Raw genomic sequence first — 18670 nt, forward strand, 5'->3', positions numbered from 1 at the left:
TTATACAGTGTGTTTCTGCGGAGAAAACTATTATAAAAAAATTTGAATGACCATCTCCGTCCTGCGAAAGCATATGTCCATTGAACCTGTTGAAAACCACAACTGCAACTGCTGATGGGTGTGCGGTGGTTTATAGCTTTTGAGTAATAGCAGTAATGCTACCTTAGAGTAATGTTAGTAATAGGAGTAATGGTGATTCTCACAGCACGCTGCCAACCATAGCAGTGCTGCAACAACATTGCAATGAGCTGATAGGTCGGTTACATTTTGGATGAAAGCCTAGGGTCGTCAATCCCGACGTTACAAGCTGCCGTCGCCACGGCAGCTTGTTTAACACAAATATTTACAGGGTAACGGATGTGGGGTTGGCTAGGTGCTGCGCATTGCACGTAGGTGCAGGAGCGCCTTATCATCAATCATGTGGTTTGGATGCTTGTATTGAGATTGTTCTTCCTTGAAATGTATGTTGCCCGGTTTGTTGTATGCGTAATTCAAAGGAATGTATGCACTGTTCGCTTCAATTTGCTGAGTGCTTGTAGCCTCTGCGTTAAGCAGGTATAAGCCATTGCATTGCGCGTATGAGCCATTGATGATAGTTTGCGGTCGATATTACGCCACGAAGAAATCCCTGGATCCTAGCCATAAAGTGCTTCGCTATAAAAATAGCCGTTTTCAAATGGAAGGCCACAGCCTTCAAGGACATGTCGTTAGTTGTGGCGACCACGATGTAAAGGTGATACGGGGAAAATATACACTAATTCAGAAAAATATATGCATTATCCTTTGAACATTTGTTTCAGCAGCCTTATCGCAATTGACAATTTGAAGCAAACTCTCTGCACAAGCCATATCAACTTTTGATGTGGGCAATTATTATTACCTGCGGAACTGTTGCATGAGGAACTTCGGCTGTCAGAGCACACGAAACAGAAAATAGGAAGCTGCAACACGCATTAGGCAGCGCCCTTCCAAGCGGCGTTAGCTTTACGTAACCAAGCAAGGCTAGCGCGCTGTTGCTCCGTGCTCCGTGGCTGTCCACTGCTAGTACGTCATACTACGTCACATCTACTGGCCACTAGGCCGGGCATACGTTTGGCTAGGATGTACCCATTACTTGTAGTTGTCAAAATAGTTCCCCGTAGTGTTACGCGTGTGCGAAGAGCTTGACTAGTATACATGCCGGATTTGTCAGTTCTCCGAATTGTCTTTCATGCTGTACCTTGTCATGCTATACCTATGCTCTTTATACTATATTCGCACTCTTCAATAGCAGATATGGAAAGCCAAAAAGGCTGTCCACATACGGAAAGTCATCGTGAATAACTCCTAACACTTATTTTTGTTCAGTAGTTGTGCGACCTTCAAGGGCATCATTAAGGAATATTGGCCGCTTGAAGAATGTGATAGGGGACACACAAGACAAATTGTTCGCATAGGAAATGCGCGAAGATTGTTCTCCGTGCAGTCGTCGAAGAATGGCACCATGGAATTATTTTATGTCATGTGCCAGAGTTAGAGTGCGAAATTTTAGCCCCGACTCACCCTGCTATGACTGGCAGCCACGTATCTCGCCTACATAGGCAATCGCCCGACAGTTGCCGAACGCTTACGTCGGCCACAGGGCTGTCTGCGTCTCCGTTCAATTTCTATCGGCATTCTCACCTTATTTTGCAACTCTGGGTTTTAGCCGAACTCCTTCCACTGTCAATTTACTCGTCCCAAAAGTTGGCCGCCCTGTCAACGATATAGGTCTTTGTCACTAAGTTGCAAGTTTAGCACTGTGCTAAGATTTCAAGCGATTTCACCTTTCTCAATATGCCAGCTTTTTTACCAGCCTGTGTTCATATTTTGGAAAATTTTTATCGACTTTGAAATTTTAACACACCTGTTGATGATGCTAGTCAAAAAGTATTTTTATATTCCTGAGGCCTGCTGCAAGCTTCAGCTTTTTTCCCCCTCACCAGCCTCGTAGAATCACTGTCGATTCTAGCCTATTACGACGATTACGATCTCACGGATGTCGGTAATGATGCAACCGCCATGGGGTTGAAGCCGGTTAATGTCAACTTTACCATAGACACGACTACGCAGTTTTTTTTTCTCTGAGAATGAAAGTAGTTAAATAATTAGCACAATTTTTATGTCGATAACGAACAGTAAAAATTTTTATGTTTCGTATTTGTTGGTGAACACATGCATTTCGCTATGCGTCATCAAGGCATTCGCGGGATTTCGTCACTGCGATGCTCAGCTGGGCGACTGGGCCACATGGTTTTGTGCTTTCAGGAGTACCCTCGCCAGGCTTTGGAGGCATACCGTAGTTTTTTTCAGCAAACAATCTGCAGACGTTTTCATTCCAAGCATAATGTTCGCCTAAGGAATCAACGGTTCGTATCCCGAACAGCTGGCCATAGCTTTCAGCTCCTGTGATAGCTCAGAGATATCATAGGTAACGTCAACAGCGTTGCTCAATTCGTGAGTCTCCGTGGTGGCCTGGCACGTATAAGTGGCCACTGTGGCCGGTCGCTGCGGTGGTAGGTGAAAGTAGTGATACATTCTTCCACTTGTGAATACGGCAGAGAAGTGGGATGTCTGAGCCGGGTAGTAGCGTAAGCCTAAGAATATATGGTCACGACAGAGTGCACTTCTTAAATCCGTGGGATTGCGGTTCCGCGCTGAAGTCCTGTTGCAGGAATAGAAATATTTTTTCTGACGTCCTCTGCTTAACGCTGGTTCGTCTAAAACCTGGCTATTCGCCGACTGCGCCATTGAAGTCAAGAAAAGGCACGGAGTACCGTTCCCTCCTAAATCTGTGTTTTATTCTTCTTCCTGAGGTTAGACATAACAAGCCTCAGTTTGAAGTAAACGTTTAGAAAGCAGTAGTTTTGCGAGTTTTAACCTCCGCTTAACGTTGCCGTTTTGCATCGTGGCCTTGCTGCCTTCGCAATTCGGGTTCTTCGGCTTCTTTTCGACCCTTGTTTGACCTTTGCACATTCGTATAGCGGAGTCGGACACACGCCAACGTCGTTTCCCTTCTGTGTTTAGAATGAGTTTGTTTCGACAAGAGACGATATGAACACTGAGTTACAATCCCGGCTCAATTCAGCCAGGACGATAACATATAAAACACGAAACACGGCACGTTTTCAATGTAATGTCCAAGTCCTCACTAACCAAAGTGTAAGGCATGTACCCACGGAAAAGCCCAGTCGCAGATAAACTAAATGTCACATGTACAAAAGATGTTGCATGTATACAGTGTGCACAATGGTTACGTACAATGATGATGTGACAGAACACTTTAAACAATTTTGCACCAGATGTGTGTATACAAAAATGGTCATGTATACGAGAGCACACACGCACATACACAGAAATCACGGGCACCTACATTCTATGTGCATTAAATAAATACTTCCGATGGCCTGTCTACATGAACCAGGCTGGTCGAAAATTAAGCCATACGCGTCCATGAGCCACAGACAGGAAACAATATGACCACTTTCGAAGCAACTCTTCTTCTCATAGGAAGAACAACTCCTCTGGCAGAAACGACAGTAGCTCAGAGTAAAGCCTCGCCAGAAGTGGAAAGAAAGGGTGGCAACGACGTCCCGCGGCAACTGCTTCGCACCGGTTACCCCATAGACAAAAGGCCCCCGCAGCAATTCAATTCGCCCGAAGCCGCCACGTGAGCAGCGACCAGGTGTAATAAAGTGGTTAATTGCAAGGCCACAGAAACCAGTATAAACGGACCTCCCGAATATCCCGGCAACGACGCAGTGCAGCATCGCATGTTTATTGTATTCTTGGAGGGGGCGATTTGGACACAGCGAAGATGGGACAACGTCCCACCACTCTAGCCTCTCACGAGTTCTAATCACTTGTCACCCTAGAGTCCACATGAAGTCGCGTGGGTGGCCAGGCACAAATGACTGCGTTATCGCATCCCATGACACATTATTATTACATGCGAGGCGCGTTCGGGGAACTAGACGAAGCAGTAAGGCTGCCATAGCGTCTACTACATGGGTTTCGAGAACGTCTACATTAGGACATACCTGTTGTATGCGGCGATAAAATGCCGCGGCCGTACATTAAAATGTAGGTGCGTTTAAAAATTTTGGTCCGCGATTTAGGTGCCCCGCCGGTAACATATAATGAATTTTTTGCGCCAAGGAAATACCAATCGAGTTCACGCGTTGGACACTGATCCCGCTGTAACAGGCGCAGCAGAAATTGCTGAGAAAGCAGCCGGAAGCGGACAGACACTAATGGGAACGCGAACTCACCGCGAGAGCGTGGCTGCCCAGACGCCGCGCGACAGACAAGTGCTGTACGGCTCGACCAGAAGAAGGAACCGAGAAAGCACTGCAAGGACCTAGTAATCCGTAATGGGTGCTGTACGTGGTGAGAAACCTACAACGCTCGGCCGCAAAATACAGACTGTGCTAAGCACCTTCTTTCCAATAGAGTAAATCATACCCTTGAACTTCTTGGATATTTCGCCTTACATCTTCAAGAATTGGGAGCCACACAGAGTCTGATATGCCATCATAGGTATAATCAAGGCCTAAGATACGAAGAGACTTGCTCTTTTGAAGACTGAAAAAGGGACTTAGGCGTGTCTGCGGTGAACCAATGAACAATTAACTACATTTTGAAAAATTTAGCGCAGCACCTGAAATATTTCCGTACTCAATGAAAATTCGAAGACTACGGGTTAAGCTACCCTCATTCCTGAAATATAATAGGAAGTCCTAAGCGAAGGCTGTCACTTTCACAACACCGCTGCAAAGCAGTGGGTGACCGCGCACGTAAGGGTCTCTCACTACTGAGTGCAGAAATGGCTCAAGGCTGAGCAGAAATAGTACTGGGGATAGAGCGCACCATGGACGAACACCACGATTAACGGCAAATGGTGCACTTTCACAACCATCAAGGAAGAATGTACTTCCGATATTTGAATAGGCATTCCTAATATGTTCAACAAAATCTGACGAAAAGCCAAACGAGGTCAGTACATTAAATATGTTCCTATGCTCAAGGCGATCGAATGCCTTTCTTGATCTAGTGAAACTAAGAGGCCATGTGCTGACCTGGTCAGCGTGTATGTCATTATATCATGCGTAACGAACGAAATACTGTGTATTTCTCTGCCAGAGACTTAGCATGCGTAATGGTGTTCTATTATGGAAGGCATCAGGCTTCCCAAACGCAGCGTGACAATAGCTGTGAAGGTTTTGTGGTCAACGTTGAGAGAAGCGTGATTGGCCTCCAATCCTCTCGACGAACTGCTGATGGATCGTGCTTAGCTATCAGCACAATACGACCGAACGCTAAAACTGGACGGAAATTAAAGATTCTCATAGGAGCACCTGATAGCAGATACGAAAGCGGCACCAATATCTTCCCTGAACGTTAGATAAAACTCAACGGGTAACCCGTCTGGCCCTGGGGCCAAGCCACGCTTCATGGAAAATAATGCTGCCTTGACTTCATCAGCTGATGTTCGTGCACACAGACGGTCAGCTGCCTCAGGTGGAACCTGAGGCAGCCCACCAGGCATTGCACGAAATCTTCGAGAGCCAGGATCTATTTGCATAGTCGTACGCGCCATGTTTTCAAAATGCGTTAGAAAGAGCGAATAATCACGCGTGGGAGGCGACGTAGCAGAAAGTGCTCTTGGGGCCGCCGACCCGAATGCATTCGCCTGTCTAAAGAGCGAGTTTCTTGCGAACCTCAGAACTTCAGTGTGCACACGGATTACGTCTGCATCGCCAAGCAGCACCTGACAAAGACGACACTTCGATGAGGCGTTGGAAATGCTTCCGTAGCGCACGCTGCCATGACCGCACCAACGGTGTCAGTAGATTGACCCGAAATGCAATACAGAACTTCGTGGCAGTATCCGCAAGCTTTTCCAGCATACGTTGTCTGAGTGCACGTCCTTCAACTGAACGCTGCAGACGCCACGGCACCTTGAACGCGTCACATGACACTGGGTCAGATCTAGAAACAGAGGCGTGCAAGACTCTTCACAAACAAGAGCCTTAGCGCGCGTCGTGTAGAACGCGAATGTCCAGGCGCTATGGTTTTACTGATGAGGAAGTAGGGAAGCGAATTTAGAGTTTAACTGGTCTGTGATCGCATATATAAACAGGGGACGAAGGTAATGTTATTACATCAGATCGGATGAGATACCGAGCTAAATAGCTTGGCAGATAGGTACGCTCTAACCTGCTTGACGACATGCCGCGTCGCCACGTCCAGGCAGCTAAAGAACCATGAAAAGATCGATCTGTATCCAGCAACGAAAAGTGCTTGACGAGGTGACGCATCTCCCGTGCCTTCCAATCAGGGCGACCCCAGCCCGGGCCTTGCACATCTGCTCGCGTGTCTGAGACGCAGTAAAAATCCTCAACAGGCACCACGTGACGAACTTCCTGGAAATACACGCCCAGGTCACGAAAAATATTGTTGGACTTGATGGCCTGCGAGGGTCCATATATCCACAACATTCGTAACCTAGATGAATGTAGTACGCAATCAAATGCCAATGTCCGCGTTGTCCCATCATAGAAGATATGACGATCTCAGGAGAGAGTTCTGTTGAAATAATAACACCAACTCCGCTATAGCTTGATGTTGCGAATAATAAAAAACAGTCTAGGTTAAAAGTGCTTTTGAAGGTAAGAACATGTCCAATCGTGAAAAAATTTGTTTCTTGCCAACACATTATATCACAATTTCTTTGCGCGGGCCACGCTGATAATTTAGGCTTGTTTTGCAGGACTTCGGAACCCTTGTGCGTCTAATTAAATAACGTTCAGGGTGTCCTCCATATTTATTTAAAAGTATCACCGAACTGACCTGGTCGTGTTGTCCAAGTCGGCGACACTGGAATAAGTCCCGGGCTTATGCAGTGCACACCTCACTTCGTCGACCCTCTCGAAGAAGGCAGAGGTTTTTTGGGCCGCTGTAACTCGGCACGGCGATCCGGGCCGCCGTCAGAGCCAGAAGCTGACGCATGGGCACGCTTCACGTCTCGTGGGGCCTCCATTTCCATGTCGAGTTCATTCAGGCTTGGCGAGAGTTCAACGCTGCTATCAATTCCGAGGCTGACGCTGTTCTCTAATGAGGAAGTTGTCGGTAGTGGTAGGGCGGCGGGATTTATTTCATCGCCGCCGAAAACTTCGGCAGCCGGGGGCTCATTCAGATGTAACGGATGCGGCATTGTAGGCGATGTAACTGAGGCGGATGAAGCCACAACATATCTCGTGGTTGTATCGACCATAGTAATCGCAAATCAGGTGTTTATCTGTGTTCAAAACCACGCTGCCATCAGGAGGACTGACGGTAGCAGCCGAAGTGGAGGCGCTGTCGGCCCCAGCACGCGTGTCCTGCGCTGCTTGGAAGGCCAGCGAACATGGCGCGTTGCGATTCGCCACGTCACGGTTTCCTTTTTCAGTAGAGGAGGCCGGCGAACGTGGCGCGTTGTGACTTCCCGAGCTGCATACCTCTTATTTTTCATTTGTCGATGCTTGTTGATATGGTGTCAGGGCAGTTTCTTTGCTCAATGCGTCACGCGCAGTCGCAACCACAGCTGACGCCGGCCGTAAGGGTGGAAAGACTCCAGCAGCAGCGTGCGAGTATAAACGCCGCTCAGTGCAGGCGACCGTAGGGTGACCATCCCCGTAACGCCGACAAGGACGGTCACATCCGTCGCTTTCCTGGCCATGGACACCACAACAGCCACGGAACGCTGCGGTGCACTGTGCGCGGTAGTTGTCGCTGGAGCCGCATCGACGACACGCGCGTTGCAAGCCGTGGTAGTCAAACGTCACACGATGACCCGAGACTCGCCGATAATTGGGGACCGCGGTTGTAGTACTCACTTCCTTACGAACGAAGCGTGTGCCCGTGAGCACACCACGGCGTCCGCTCATAAGACCAGCGTTGACAGATAGAACCTTGCCGTATGGTGATATTACCTGCACGAGGACTTCGTTCGGAACGAAGGACGGCAAAAAGAGGCAGCTAACGTTGGCGACCTGTAGGCTGACGGGAACGAAAGGACAACGCTCGCCACCGATGACAAGGCAGCCAGCGTCGACGATTAGAGTCATGCAAGCCATGCTCTGGACGGTGACCTGAAAGTTGAGGCCTCCCATGTGCTGAACGCACTAGGCCTCACAGAGGACAACCATTGAGGCCGTCGCGTCGACGACGCTCTCGGGACCATTCTCCATAGGGACCACAACATCGAAGACGTTGGCCTTCGAGTGAGACCTCGATGCTCTAGGCGCCATGGCATAAGAGGTGGACGTCCCCGACGTGGAACACGCAGCGACGTCAGCAGAAACTCTTAACTCTTGTTCCGTTCTTCTTCTTTCCTCGGCAAAAAAAAAAAAAAAAAAGCTGATGATCCTTTGAGCAGGGGAAAGCTGCGATCACGGTCAATTGCCTTGCTTCTGCCGCTTCGCACGTAGTATCTTGTTTCTCGCTTGGCAAGCAAACTTGTCCTTAAGCGTTTTTCAAAGTGAGGTATGCAATGCAGTTTTGGTTCGTTTTGGATGGTTCTCATGCTAGGTTTGAGCTTCTTCTTGAGTGAAACGTATTCTGTCCGTTGAGCTGCATGGGTCATTTCAGTGGATGCACGCACTATTCGCTTCACTTTGCTGGGTGTTGGCAGCCTCTGTCTTAAGAGGGTATGAGCCATTGCATTTTTGCTTGCTTATGGGGGTATGAGCCATTGCTAACGGGGTGTATGAGCCGTTGGAACTTTGCTTGCTTACGGGTGTAGGAGCCCTTGCTGACGATGATATTTTTGCAGCAATTCACTAGACGCAGCGTATTTTAGGTATGAGGCGTTGCAATGAACCACTTAAGGCATCCGTCCTAATAAATTACCTTGTGCGCTTCTACATCTAAAGCTACCGTCTGAGGATGAGGCACATCAACGTGGGGAGTGAAAATTTATTTTGGCCACCTGGTGACGTTTTTCTGTGCGCAAAGCATGCAAAACAAAGCAAGGCGCACAAGCGTTTCTGCCTCCATCACATATTCTAGTGCCAGTACCTCGGCGGGGAAATGAACCCGCCACCTAGTGCCGCACAGAGCCCAGCATGAGGTCAACAATTCAATCCTGGGCCCCTTCGTAGTCGGCGCCCATGACGGTAGTGCAGCTGCTGTGGCGTTCTACTGTTAACGAGTATGATCGAGACAGGTGAATTTCACTGAAGTCGTATAGTAAAAGCGCCGTGGTGTGGTGCGTGACTATAGCCGATGAGCTGGCTTTCCGTTGCAGGCATCATTACCTTTATTGTTGCGCTCGAACGTGGCTGTTGAGTCGCTGGGTAGCTCTACGCTAAAGCTCCAAGATAGCACTTAAAAGCAACTTTTAAAATGTGGTGCATAGCGCAAGCTCTTCAATCACTTGGCGCATGATGAACTTCAAAGAGGGGGTACCAGCGAAACACAAAGGACGCGCACACAAGGAAACAGCGTTAGACTCGGACGGACGCAGCAGTCCGTGTCTAGCGCATTTTCCTTGTGCGCGCGTCCTTAGTGTTTCGCTGGAACCCTCTTTTTCACGTTCTTTCATATTTCTCTCAGCGCCGGAAGGTTCTCCCACTGAGACACAAAGACGACCAAGAAATATCGTGCGAGCTTACTTGCACCTTTCAGCATTTACAGGTTTGTTGCACTAAATTGAGCTCTAGTTTTACGTTCCCAATTGCCAAAGGACTGTGCCGCCATCACCAAGAATCTTTTGAAAGGTTTAAGTACTCAGCACAGGCTCAATCTGGCGTATCCGTTCTGCTGGACACAGCTCGACCACACACGGTTAGGGACATAGGATACAAACCCCAGTTGCTCGGGTCCATGGTGTCGTAAACCCAGAAGCACCCGCTGACGCAGAGGCCCTTGTGGGTCTTGTGTAATAATTCGACTTTATTTATCCATTATCCAGGAAAAGCCTAAAATCGCGTGGAATACAAAAAATTCGGGCAGGTTACACTTGCTCGTCCGTGTCGTATGCATGTCAGCTGTCATGGTTTCCACTGGGTCTGATATGATGACGTCATAGTTGCCAGCAAGAAATTGCAGAAGGTCACATGGGAAATTAAACTTTTTTGGTTGTAAACAGAGGCGCCGGCGCAGCAGAGGGCGTAGGCGCAGTAGCTAGTTCATTTAACTTGCAGATAGCACGATCTAAATGCTGGAGACATGACTTCACACCATTTCACAACTGAAATAAACAATTTCTTTCATCACACAGCAACTGGCCCTAAGTGGCCAGGTGTCGGTGTTGGCTTCCGCAGATTGAGAGCTGCGTGATACTCGTAATAGTTGCAGCCTAATGCAGTGACTAGGTGTTTGACGATTCACACATTAGGCGGACTTAGTTGCTTCAATTTACTTACGTGCCACTTCTGTCGCAGCCCGTAGGCGCAGGATCACGTTGCACTGTTTGCATTTAGTAATCTATAAGAGCGGAAAAACTATTGATGCAAAACATATCACAATGTAGATTACTAAATAGGTTGATTTAAGAGGTAATAACAATTATGCCATCGGAAGATGTGCCCATAATTTAAAGATTACAAACAAGGTAAATAAGTCCTTTCTGTATCACCACATAAATAGTAAACAAAAGTTTTCTTCGTGTCGAGAGACTAAAAACGACCGAACACCATTAGGCTCATGTTCGTTTATTACGCCACATTTTTTTCTCTCATTAGTAGCGTGGATAATATCAGCTAGGGCTCACTGTGTATACCTCGATTTACACCTGTCCATTCTCAAGTTAAAAATTCTTTTGCGCAGGTGTTAGCCACTGGGAGACCATGAAGGATGGCTACATGGTGCACCTGTCGAAACACGTTGGAGATGAGGTTGGCACAACAAAATTTCCGAGAACCACTGGACTCGTGAGTCATAAGGCATAAGCTGGAATCTCTTTGTCGATATTGGTAGTGAAGGTGATGCTTACGCCGTTTATAGCAATTTGTCATGCAGGTCACTGACCTGAATGCCAGGGCCAACGGAAAATATCAGGCGACAGATAACTTGCACTGAGGCGCAGTCTCTGGTCCAACTGTGATTGAAGCCACAAAAAAAGAATATCAGGAATTTAGACATTTTGCCTCAATTGAAAGGTACAAGTTTAAGGAACAGGGAAATGCAAGAGCACAAAACGCTACCTCCCGCACGTTGGAGCGAAACTCGCACCTTCGCCGTTACCTCCGCGGTATTCTACCAATTAGGCTATGGCGGCGGCCGTAGCTCAGTGGCGACTCCATCCACGATCTTGTTTATTTATGTATACGCAGCATAGATCTGGCCCTGGCCGTGTTAGCCAACGCCATTCGTGATCGTGGTCGATCATGCGGCAGATTATTTTAAGCAACAGGCGTGCCGTGGTGCACGAGCTGTAGGAGTAGCCAACTGGCCAGTTAAACCTCGCGTGCTGCCTGAAGCCATTGATGCTGCCATAGTCGAGATATTTGTTACGAATGAACGGGAAGGGCAAATAAATCTCAGTCTGCTTACTTTGACGGAAAGATGGCCGCAACCTTAGCTAAACAGGTAAAGCCCAAACAATGTGGGAGGTGTGGCTTGAGCTGTCACTGGCGACAGGGCATCTTTTCGCCCACTCACATTGCTGTGGTCATAGTATTTATTGTGTTTTATTACAATCCCGCAAATTTCCCCGGTGCTTTCCTTGTTTTAGTTGTCTTGTGGTTCCATTATTCTTGTAGCGAAAGATGAAGCCCGTCGGCTTAAATTTTTCTTGCAGCAGTTATACCTTGTATGTTGAATAGGGTGTAGCCAGAAAACGTTCTTCTTTGCTGGTGCGCGTAAACAGTGCTGGGCAGTCACCTCTATTGCTGGTTTAAATCTTGTAAAATTTCAACATTTGCGACACAATGAACCTCAGAAGACAAGGCTTTGATAGAACGGCGATACGAGCACCGCCGTTTCTACAGAATGGCGTGAGACGCCTATCGTAATTGTGTTCCGCGCACTGAGTGGTAAGAAAATTGATGTAGGAAAATATGCGCTTCACATCTGGCGTGCAGAGCTCCGAATCAACGGCTATGCTAGGTCGCATCAATTGAAGACATAGCTCTGGAGTGGCACGGACAAGAAAGACGACAGGACGTTCGCCTAAACCTAAACTTTAGCGCATGTCCTATCGTCTTTCTTGAGCGTGCCATCCAGCGCTATGACTTATATTGATGCAACTAACCAACTAGCCTGCAAATCCGCACTCTTTCATTTTATGCTAAGTTTCTCCGATTTCTTACCTAAGTTCACGTAGGATACCTGCCCTGCTCATACGATCGAACGAATGCTTTCTGAAGTAATGCTCGAAATTAATTAATACATGAACAGTAAAAAAACGATATATCTTCTCACTCACAATAGCCTTGGATTTGCGTGTGTTTTATATTTATATATGGGATTTTGCATACCAAAACCACGCTCTGACTGTGAGGCACGCTGTAGTGGGAGGTTCCGAAAAAACTTGGCCCACCTGGCGTTCTTTAACACGCATCTAAATCTAAGTACACGTTTGTTCTCGCGTTTTGCCCCCAAAGAAATGCGACCGCCGTGGCCGGGATTCGATCCTGCCATCTGTAGTGCTTAGCAGGCCGACACCACAGTCACTAAGCAACTGCGGCGAGTAGTGTCGGTGAGTGTGTGCGTGTGTGCGTGTGTACCCGACGGGATGAATTTGGCGTTGCGCTTCTAAGGTCAAGGGAATGGGATCGAATCCAGGTCACGGCGGCCGCGTTTCGATAGCTAGGAAATTCAGTAACGCCCCGTGTCGTTTATCGGGTGCCCGTAAAGGAAACCGGGGTGGTCCCAATTAACCCATTCCCGCCGTGGTTGCGCAGTGGCTATGGTGTTGCGCTGCTGAGAACGAGTCGCGCGATGGAATCCCGGCTACGGCGGCCGCATTTCGTTGGGGGCGAAACGACACTTGCACTTAAATTTAGGTGCGCGTTCAAAAACCTCAGGTGGTCCAAATTTCGGGAGTCCGCCCCTGCTGCGTGCCTCATGATCAGAAAGTGGTTTTGGCATGTAAAACCCAACATTTAAATATATTTTTCCCCAGTACCCTCCCTTTTTTTTCTGCGTCCCGTTATTTAAGCTGTTTGCTAAGTACGCGTTTGTACCAACAAGCCTGGCTAGCCACTTTTCGGAAGCTCATAATCACATCACTATTTTGGCGCGCCAAACCCGTGCATTTGTTTATTTTTTTGTGTGTGTCCCTATGTCTGTGTGTGTGCGTGCGTGTTTGTGTGTATGTTTGTGTGTTACACTTGCCCTTTACCCCTGCCATCGTATTTTTTCTTGATGTTCGCGTATTCATTCGAGCAAGGAACTAACAATGAACCAACAGTAGTGCTGTAGTGGCGTTACGTACGCGCGTCGCATCACATGTGGTCAAGTGTCCTGCGACTTTACCCAAGGAGGTACGCTGCTCCCCAACGAAGCGTTCACCGGGCTGCCGCTCCCTGTGCCACCCCGCATCTACGCCGCTGCTTCACTGCTTGTTTGCCGCAGTGTTTGCAAGCTCGTCCGTCACGCATCGCAGTTCTTCCACTACCGCTTAGCCTGCGGCCTTCTCTCGTGCCTCTTGAAGATTCGCACATAATCGCTTGCTGTTTGCCGCGAAGTAATCTTATTGAAATGGCGTCCAACGTTGAATGTTGCTTATTCGAGCACGGTATTGCAAACGGTGCCCTTTATTGAGCAAACTGAGTTAGACAAAGAATCAAGAATATAATCTCCTAACACGGCTATAATTACCCCGAGAATCGTCAAGTGAAAAACTTCCATGTTTAAAGCTTCGCTAAATCACGCAACCTAATCCACTCGCCAGCGGCCAACTGAGAATGAAACTTTATAGCAGCGTGCGGTACTGATCTGTATTGTTAATCGTTATGTACTCAGAAAATTTTAAAGCTTCTCGGTGGGCTGCTTGGTGCATGGCTATGTTAGGAAGAGCTGCGCGTATAGAAAGATGAACCAAGGAAACTGCGTTCTTTCCGTCTATTTTGGTTTCTCTCGTGTTCGTCCTTTTATACACGCAACTCTTCCTAACGTAAGATACTCATAAAAACTTGTCATAACTCGTCGTACTGAACTAACACACTCACATAAGAGAAGCGTACTTTGTAAATAAAGTGTACAGTTCAGTGGGTCTGCGTCGTTTCGGAAGCAATAGTACAACTTCTCGCTGCCATCTAGTCCTGATTGCACGCCTGATTTCAAGCAAACAATTTCACTTCGAAATGGGACGCGCAGGCAAACCGCTTCCTTGGTGTCATTTCCGCCAGCAAGCGCCGCGTCGTAAGATTTCGCGTTGATGCAGTTCGGCATAGCGTTGGGCACGCGCTTTGGGCTCCCTACATCTGCGCTCACGAGTTTACACGATACATAAGAAAAATAAACAACGTGGTGTACGGTACAGGATGTCTCTCGGTTTACTGGGGCGTGCGCATGTAGCATTTCTGCTGCAATCAGTGGCCGCTCAATCTCCTGCTCAGCAATGAACCATGTTGAGTAGACATTGCATACTCATTACTGAGGACAGACACACCGTAAAAAACTAAGCAATCATGCGTAGCGAAACGAAAGGGTACCACTTATTCTCCGTATTTGCTCCGCTGAAGCGTAACATGAAGGGCCCGATAGTTGGTCACGCATGATATTCAAACTATGAGACAAGATTGTTTTGAGGCCAAAGAAATACGCGAGGGAAGCAGTTCTTCTGTAGCACTCTAAAGGATGTAATTCCTCCACGTTTTTTTCTTGCCATTTTAAGGCCACACGCCAAGTTTAAGACGCAACCTTCTTTCTTTAAAAATATTATTTTTGGCCTTTTGTCTGTTCTTTCTTTTGTCAGTAATTTAGTGGTCGAAGAAGGAGTAAGCCAAAAAATCATTGATAACAGTTTATCCCTATCACAGATGTGATAGGCATAAGCTCTCACATTGGTGACACCCTACATTTAAAACGTCTTCTTTACGCCCGCTTGGCTTTTTATGTGCTAAAGTAAGTACAAGATCATCCTTTGTGTCGTGTATATGCACGGTAGCTTGCTCATTTGCACAAGTAGCTACAATATCACCAAGATGGGAGTGCGAAGGCGACGGAAAGGAAGGTTTGTCAGGAATCAATGCACGATAGTCACGATGCACGAGAAACCAGGGGATAGCAGTGTTTCAAGAAATAGGTTGCTGTTTGGTTATTGATGTGCAAGGAGGGTGCAGTATTCCGGAATAAAAATGTACACTAGGAGGAAGCAAATTTATATCTTGGCACTGCAGCGAACGATGTCTTGCCGTTAACGAGCGTTTCAAGGGTATGACTTGGACCTTGTGATTCTCAAGTTTCCTCTATCTGAGGCTCTCAATCACTTCAGCAATGTCAAGAAATACACATTTGATAAGTTGAAACTAGTCCGAATAGAACATGGCTTTTACACAACAAAAACTTGTCTTCAGCTTTACTGGTCACTTCAATGTGAGGGCATCCCGCTACAGTACCGATCGCTCAAACAAGCTGGAGAAATAATGAGCCGCACCATTGCCTAAGTCATGCAGAAAACGAGAACCAGAAGTATATGAACTACGAATTTGATTAATTTTACCTCTCCTGAATATTTATTCGAATTGGTGCAGCTGATAACTTTCTTAAAATTTTCACTAAACCAATTTTCTGCATCTATTTCATACGCGAATAAGCGTAACTACTTTTCTTATAAAGAGTTTTCAAAGACGCTTTCATGCCTATTTCACACATATCTGGCTGGGCGACGAATCTCCAAAATGTTTTGATATGGCTTGATTTTTGTAGCCAGGATTGACCACTAAAAACACCTTTTTTGTGCATTTTTCTTTCAGCTTTCCTCGCATCTCGTTAGTTTCGCTTCGTTGCTCAGATCATGTCACTCATATGTTACTGCCAAAAATCATTTCAGGGCGAGCGGAATTTGAGTTGTAAAGGCCGGCCTCCCAACCACCTCTGTTAAGAATTTTTAAAGATGTTATATTCAGGAATTCTTACATGTTTTATATAACTCTTCAATTTGCCTACAAAGATGTTCAGGATAAGATGACTAAGAATAGTCTTGTGCTTTTCCTACACAACTATGTTTTTCTTGTAGGCATCCTGCCCTAAAAGGCAGCACAATGGATGATTCAAGTTCCTATTTGTGGAATCAGTGCATGCTACAGTGCAGCGTTTATTGTCGCATAATATTGAAACAGTCGGTCCGGCGTAGTGCTCAAAGTTAATTAACGTTTTATTAAGTCCGTTCTCTAAATGCGTTGCCCCCTTTCACATCTTTACAAGAAATCTTTGTGCTATATTTACAGGATCCGTTTTTGAACCACTTTATTATGATGGAAGTCGGTACAATAGCACACTACACCGGGGAATACATCGGCACTGGCGAGTGAGTGCTTATGTGTGCATAAATATTTTAATTTGCGACCACCGGTGTTTTGTGAAGACCGTCATTTACGCTATAATGGATCGATTGTTGGCGCCAATGTTAGCATTAAGAACAGGTGCTAAAATACCCTGAATTTACATTTTCCTGCCTCATCATTAGCTCCTGAGCCATGTTCTCAAGTAACTTGTACTCTCTCGTTGAAAAATTTACTTGCCTATTTTTAGCCTCAAAGCGTAATTTTCTGCAGCCTTGCTTCCAACTTCGCAAGAATGCGCCCCTCACATAGGTTTCCTGCACTTGAGTGATCAATTTACTCACAGCGCACATGCAAACTTCCCGCGTACATTATTTCTAACTAATAGGGATAAATGAAAGAAGTACTTTGGAGTATTTACGCGCGTCGCTGTGAACTAGAGGCGAATCAGATTTCGTGAAAACTAACCTCCCCGTAATGCCCTGTCAGTGACATGCGACACTTTGAACTGTTGCAGAAAGCTAGGTTTCTTCCTCTGCTGCTGCGGCTAGGTTTACATTATCGATGAACAGCCATAATATTCCATATAACAAAACTTCAAGCCAATACAGTTAACCCCTGTTCACACAAAACTGTAAAAACAGGAAAACATTTAGATAAGCAGAGTTTCGCATAAGCGAAATCACGAAAGTATAATCGCGTTGGTCGGCATAGACAACATGAACCCTTTCCAAAATACACCTAGCAATATTGTTGGTCATTGTGCCGCGCATCTTCACCAGAGACTGTTACGGGGCGAATACAGCACGCTAGGCACATAGTCAAGATGCAATAATTGAAGCGAATCATCCAAGGATAACCGTTTTTTGACATCCAAATACCTAACACTGCTACTTTCTGCATCATAATGAATTCCGGACAACTTACCTTCGACAACCGAAACTACGGAAGAGCACAATTGTCATACCTTTATCAGCCGCCCATGAGTCGTGAGGCATTTACACATCACCGTCGCATGAGCACGAAGTGAGCGCCCTGTTCCAGCTGTGGTCTCAATAAAACGCGTGGGCCGGCGTGCAGTCTTCTTTCGGTACAGCGCGTAGGCTGATTACGGCCGACGACGTGGCTGTTCACCGCGGGCTTTCGCAGTGCGAGCCGTAGCTAGTCCAGCGCCGGGAACGTGAATTCATCACTTGGTCACGTTAGTTTTCTTGCCATTCAAATTTAACGATGGACGCAAGATTTTTCGTCTCATGAGGCATAATAGGTTTTGTATTAAAGTGGCCCTTAACAACCCCTCGAGCTTGGTGAAATAACACAGTCCACGGGTAGCATGCGCCACTGCGAATATCTCAGCCAAGTTTTGGTGTAGTACGCAGTGAGTGTGCTCGGAAGCAGATGACGAAGTCACCTTTCTCTTAAACGCCCTCTTTTTGACAAAAAGCGCTGTCCTCACTTCCTTCTTGATGCTTTTATTCCTCATTCCCTTAGACTGTTGCTATTGGCCGATAGCTGACATCGCGCTGCAGTCGGCTACATGGCGTACATACAGCCGCGGCCGCAGGGTGCTGCCCCGAGTCCACTGGTTAGGCGCACTGCATCTCGATGAGCTAATGGTCAGCGCGTCGTAGGCACAAAAGGCGAAAGTCGTGGCATCTCCAAAATAAAATTTGAACTGCGCGCCAGCGTGACATTTAGAAGGCAGAGAATTGTTGGCACGCCTCACTGCGCCGTAGACTTCGCAGCGCAACGCACTGAAGTAAGAACGGGAGCATAGCGGAGGCCGTGTTTGATTGCGAGTAAATTCGCTTCTGCTGAACGCATTGAAGCACTTCTTGTGGAAAAGTGTTTCTGAAATAGCCTATTTTCACTTCAAATGCCTTTGTCCACTTCGATAAAAAGTGGCTCAGGGCCCCTTTAAAGGAAGTCCGACTTGTAGGCCACAATAAAATTGTAGCGTGCAGCGGAGGAAGTGCGCGAGGGGTGATAGAAAGAAGGGGGCGAGATAATTGCAGCGGGGGGGGGGGGGGGGGGGGGGGGTCGTGGACCAGCGTAGCGACTGGCTCGGCTGGCAAGCTGCCGTGGAGTACAATGTTGACAAACATTTAAGTTTACTTGCACAATTTCAAAATGCAGGCATGAGCAATTGCTTGTATAAGTTATCGCCTTAATTTAAAAGTGCACCTTAATCAACCTTGCTAATATTTGTACCAACC

At 47.0% G+C, this 18670-nt stretch overlaps 1 protein-coding gene across 2 annotated transcripts in view; it reads left to right on the forward strand.

The window, feature by feature from the left end:
* Positions 1-18670, forward strand: part of LOC129384965 (uncharacterized) — a 180089-nt gene that overhangs the window by 100659 nt on the left and 60760 nt on the right. For both annotated transcript variants that reach the window (XM_072287979.1, XM_072287978.1), the window contains exons 5-6: positions 10831-10934; positions 16401-16480. In XM_072287979.1, coding sequence (XP_072144080.1) covers positions 10831-10934; positions 16401-16480 — 184 coding nt within the window. The remainder of the gene's footprint in view (positions 1-10830; positions 10935-16400; positions 16481-18670) is intronic.

Source organism: Dermacentor andersoni, chromosome 4 (assembly GCF_023375885.2).
Source record: "Dermacentor andersoni chromosome 4, qqDerAnde1_hic_scaffold, whole genome shotgun sequence".
NCBI classification, from domain to species: domain Eukaryota; kingdom Metazoa; phylum Arthropoda; class Arachnida; order Ixodida; family Ixodidae; genus Dermacentor; species Dermacentor andersoni.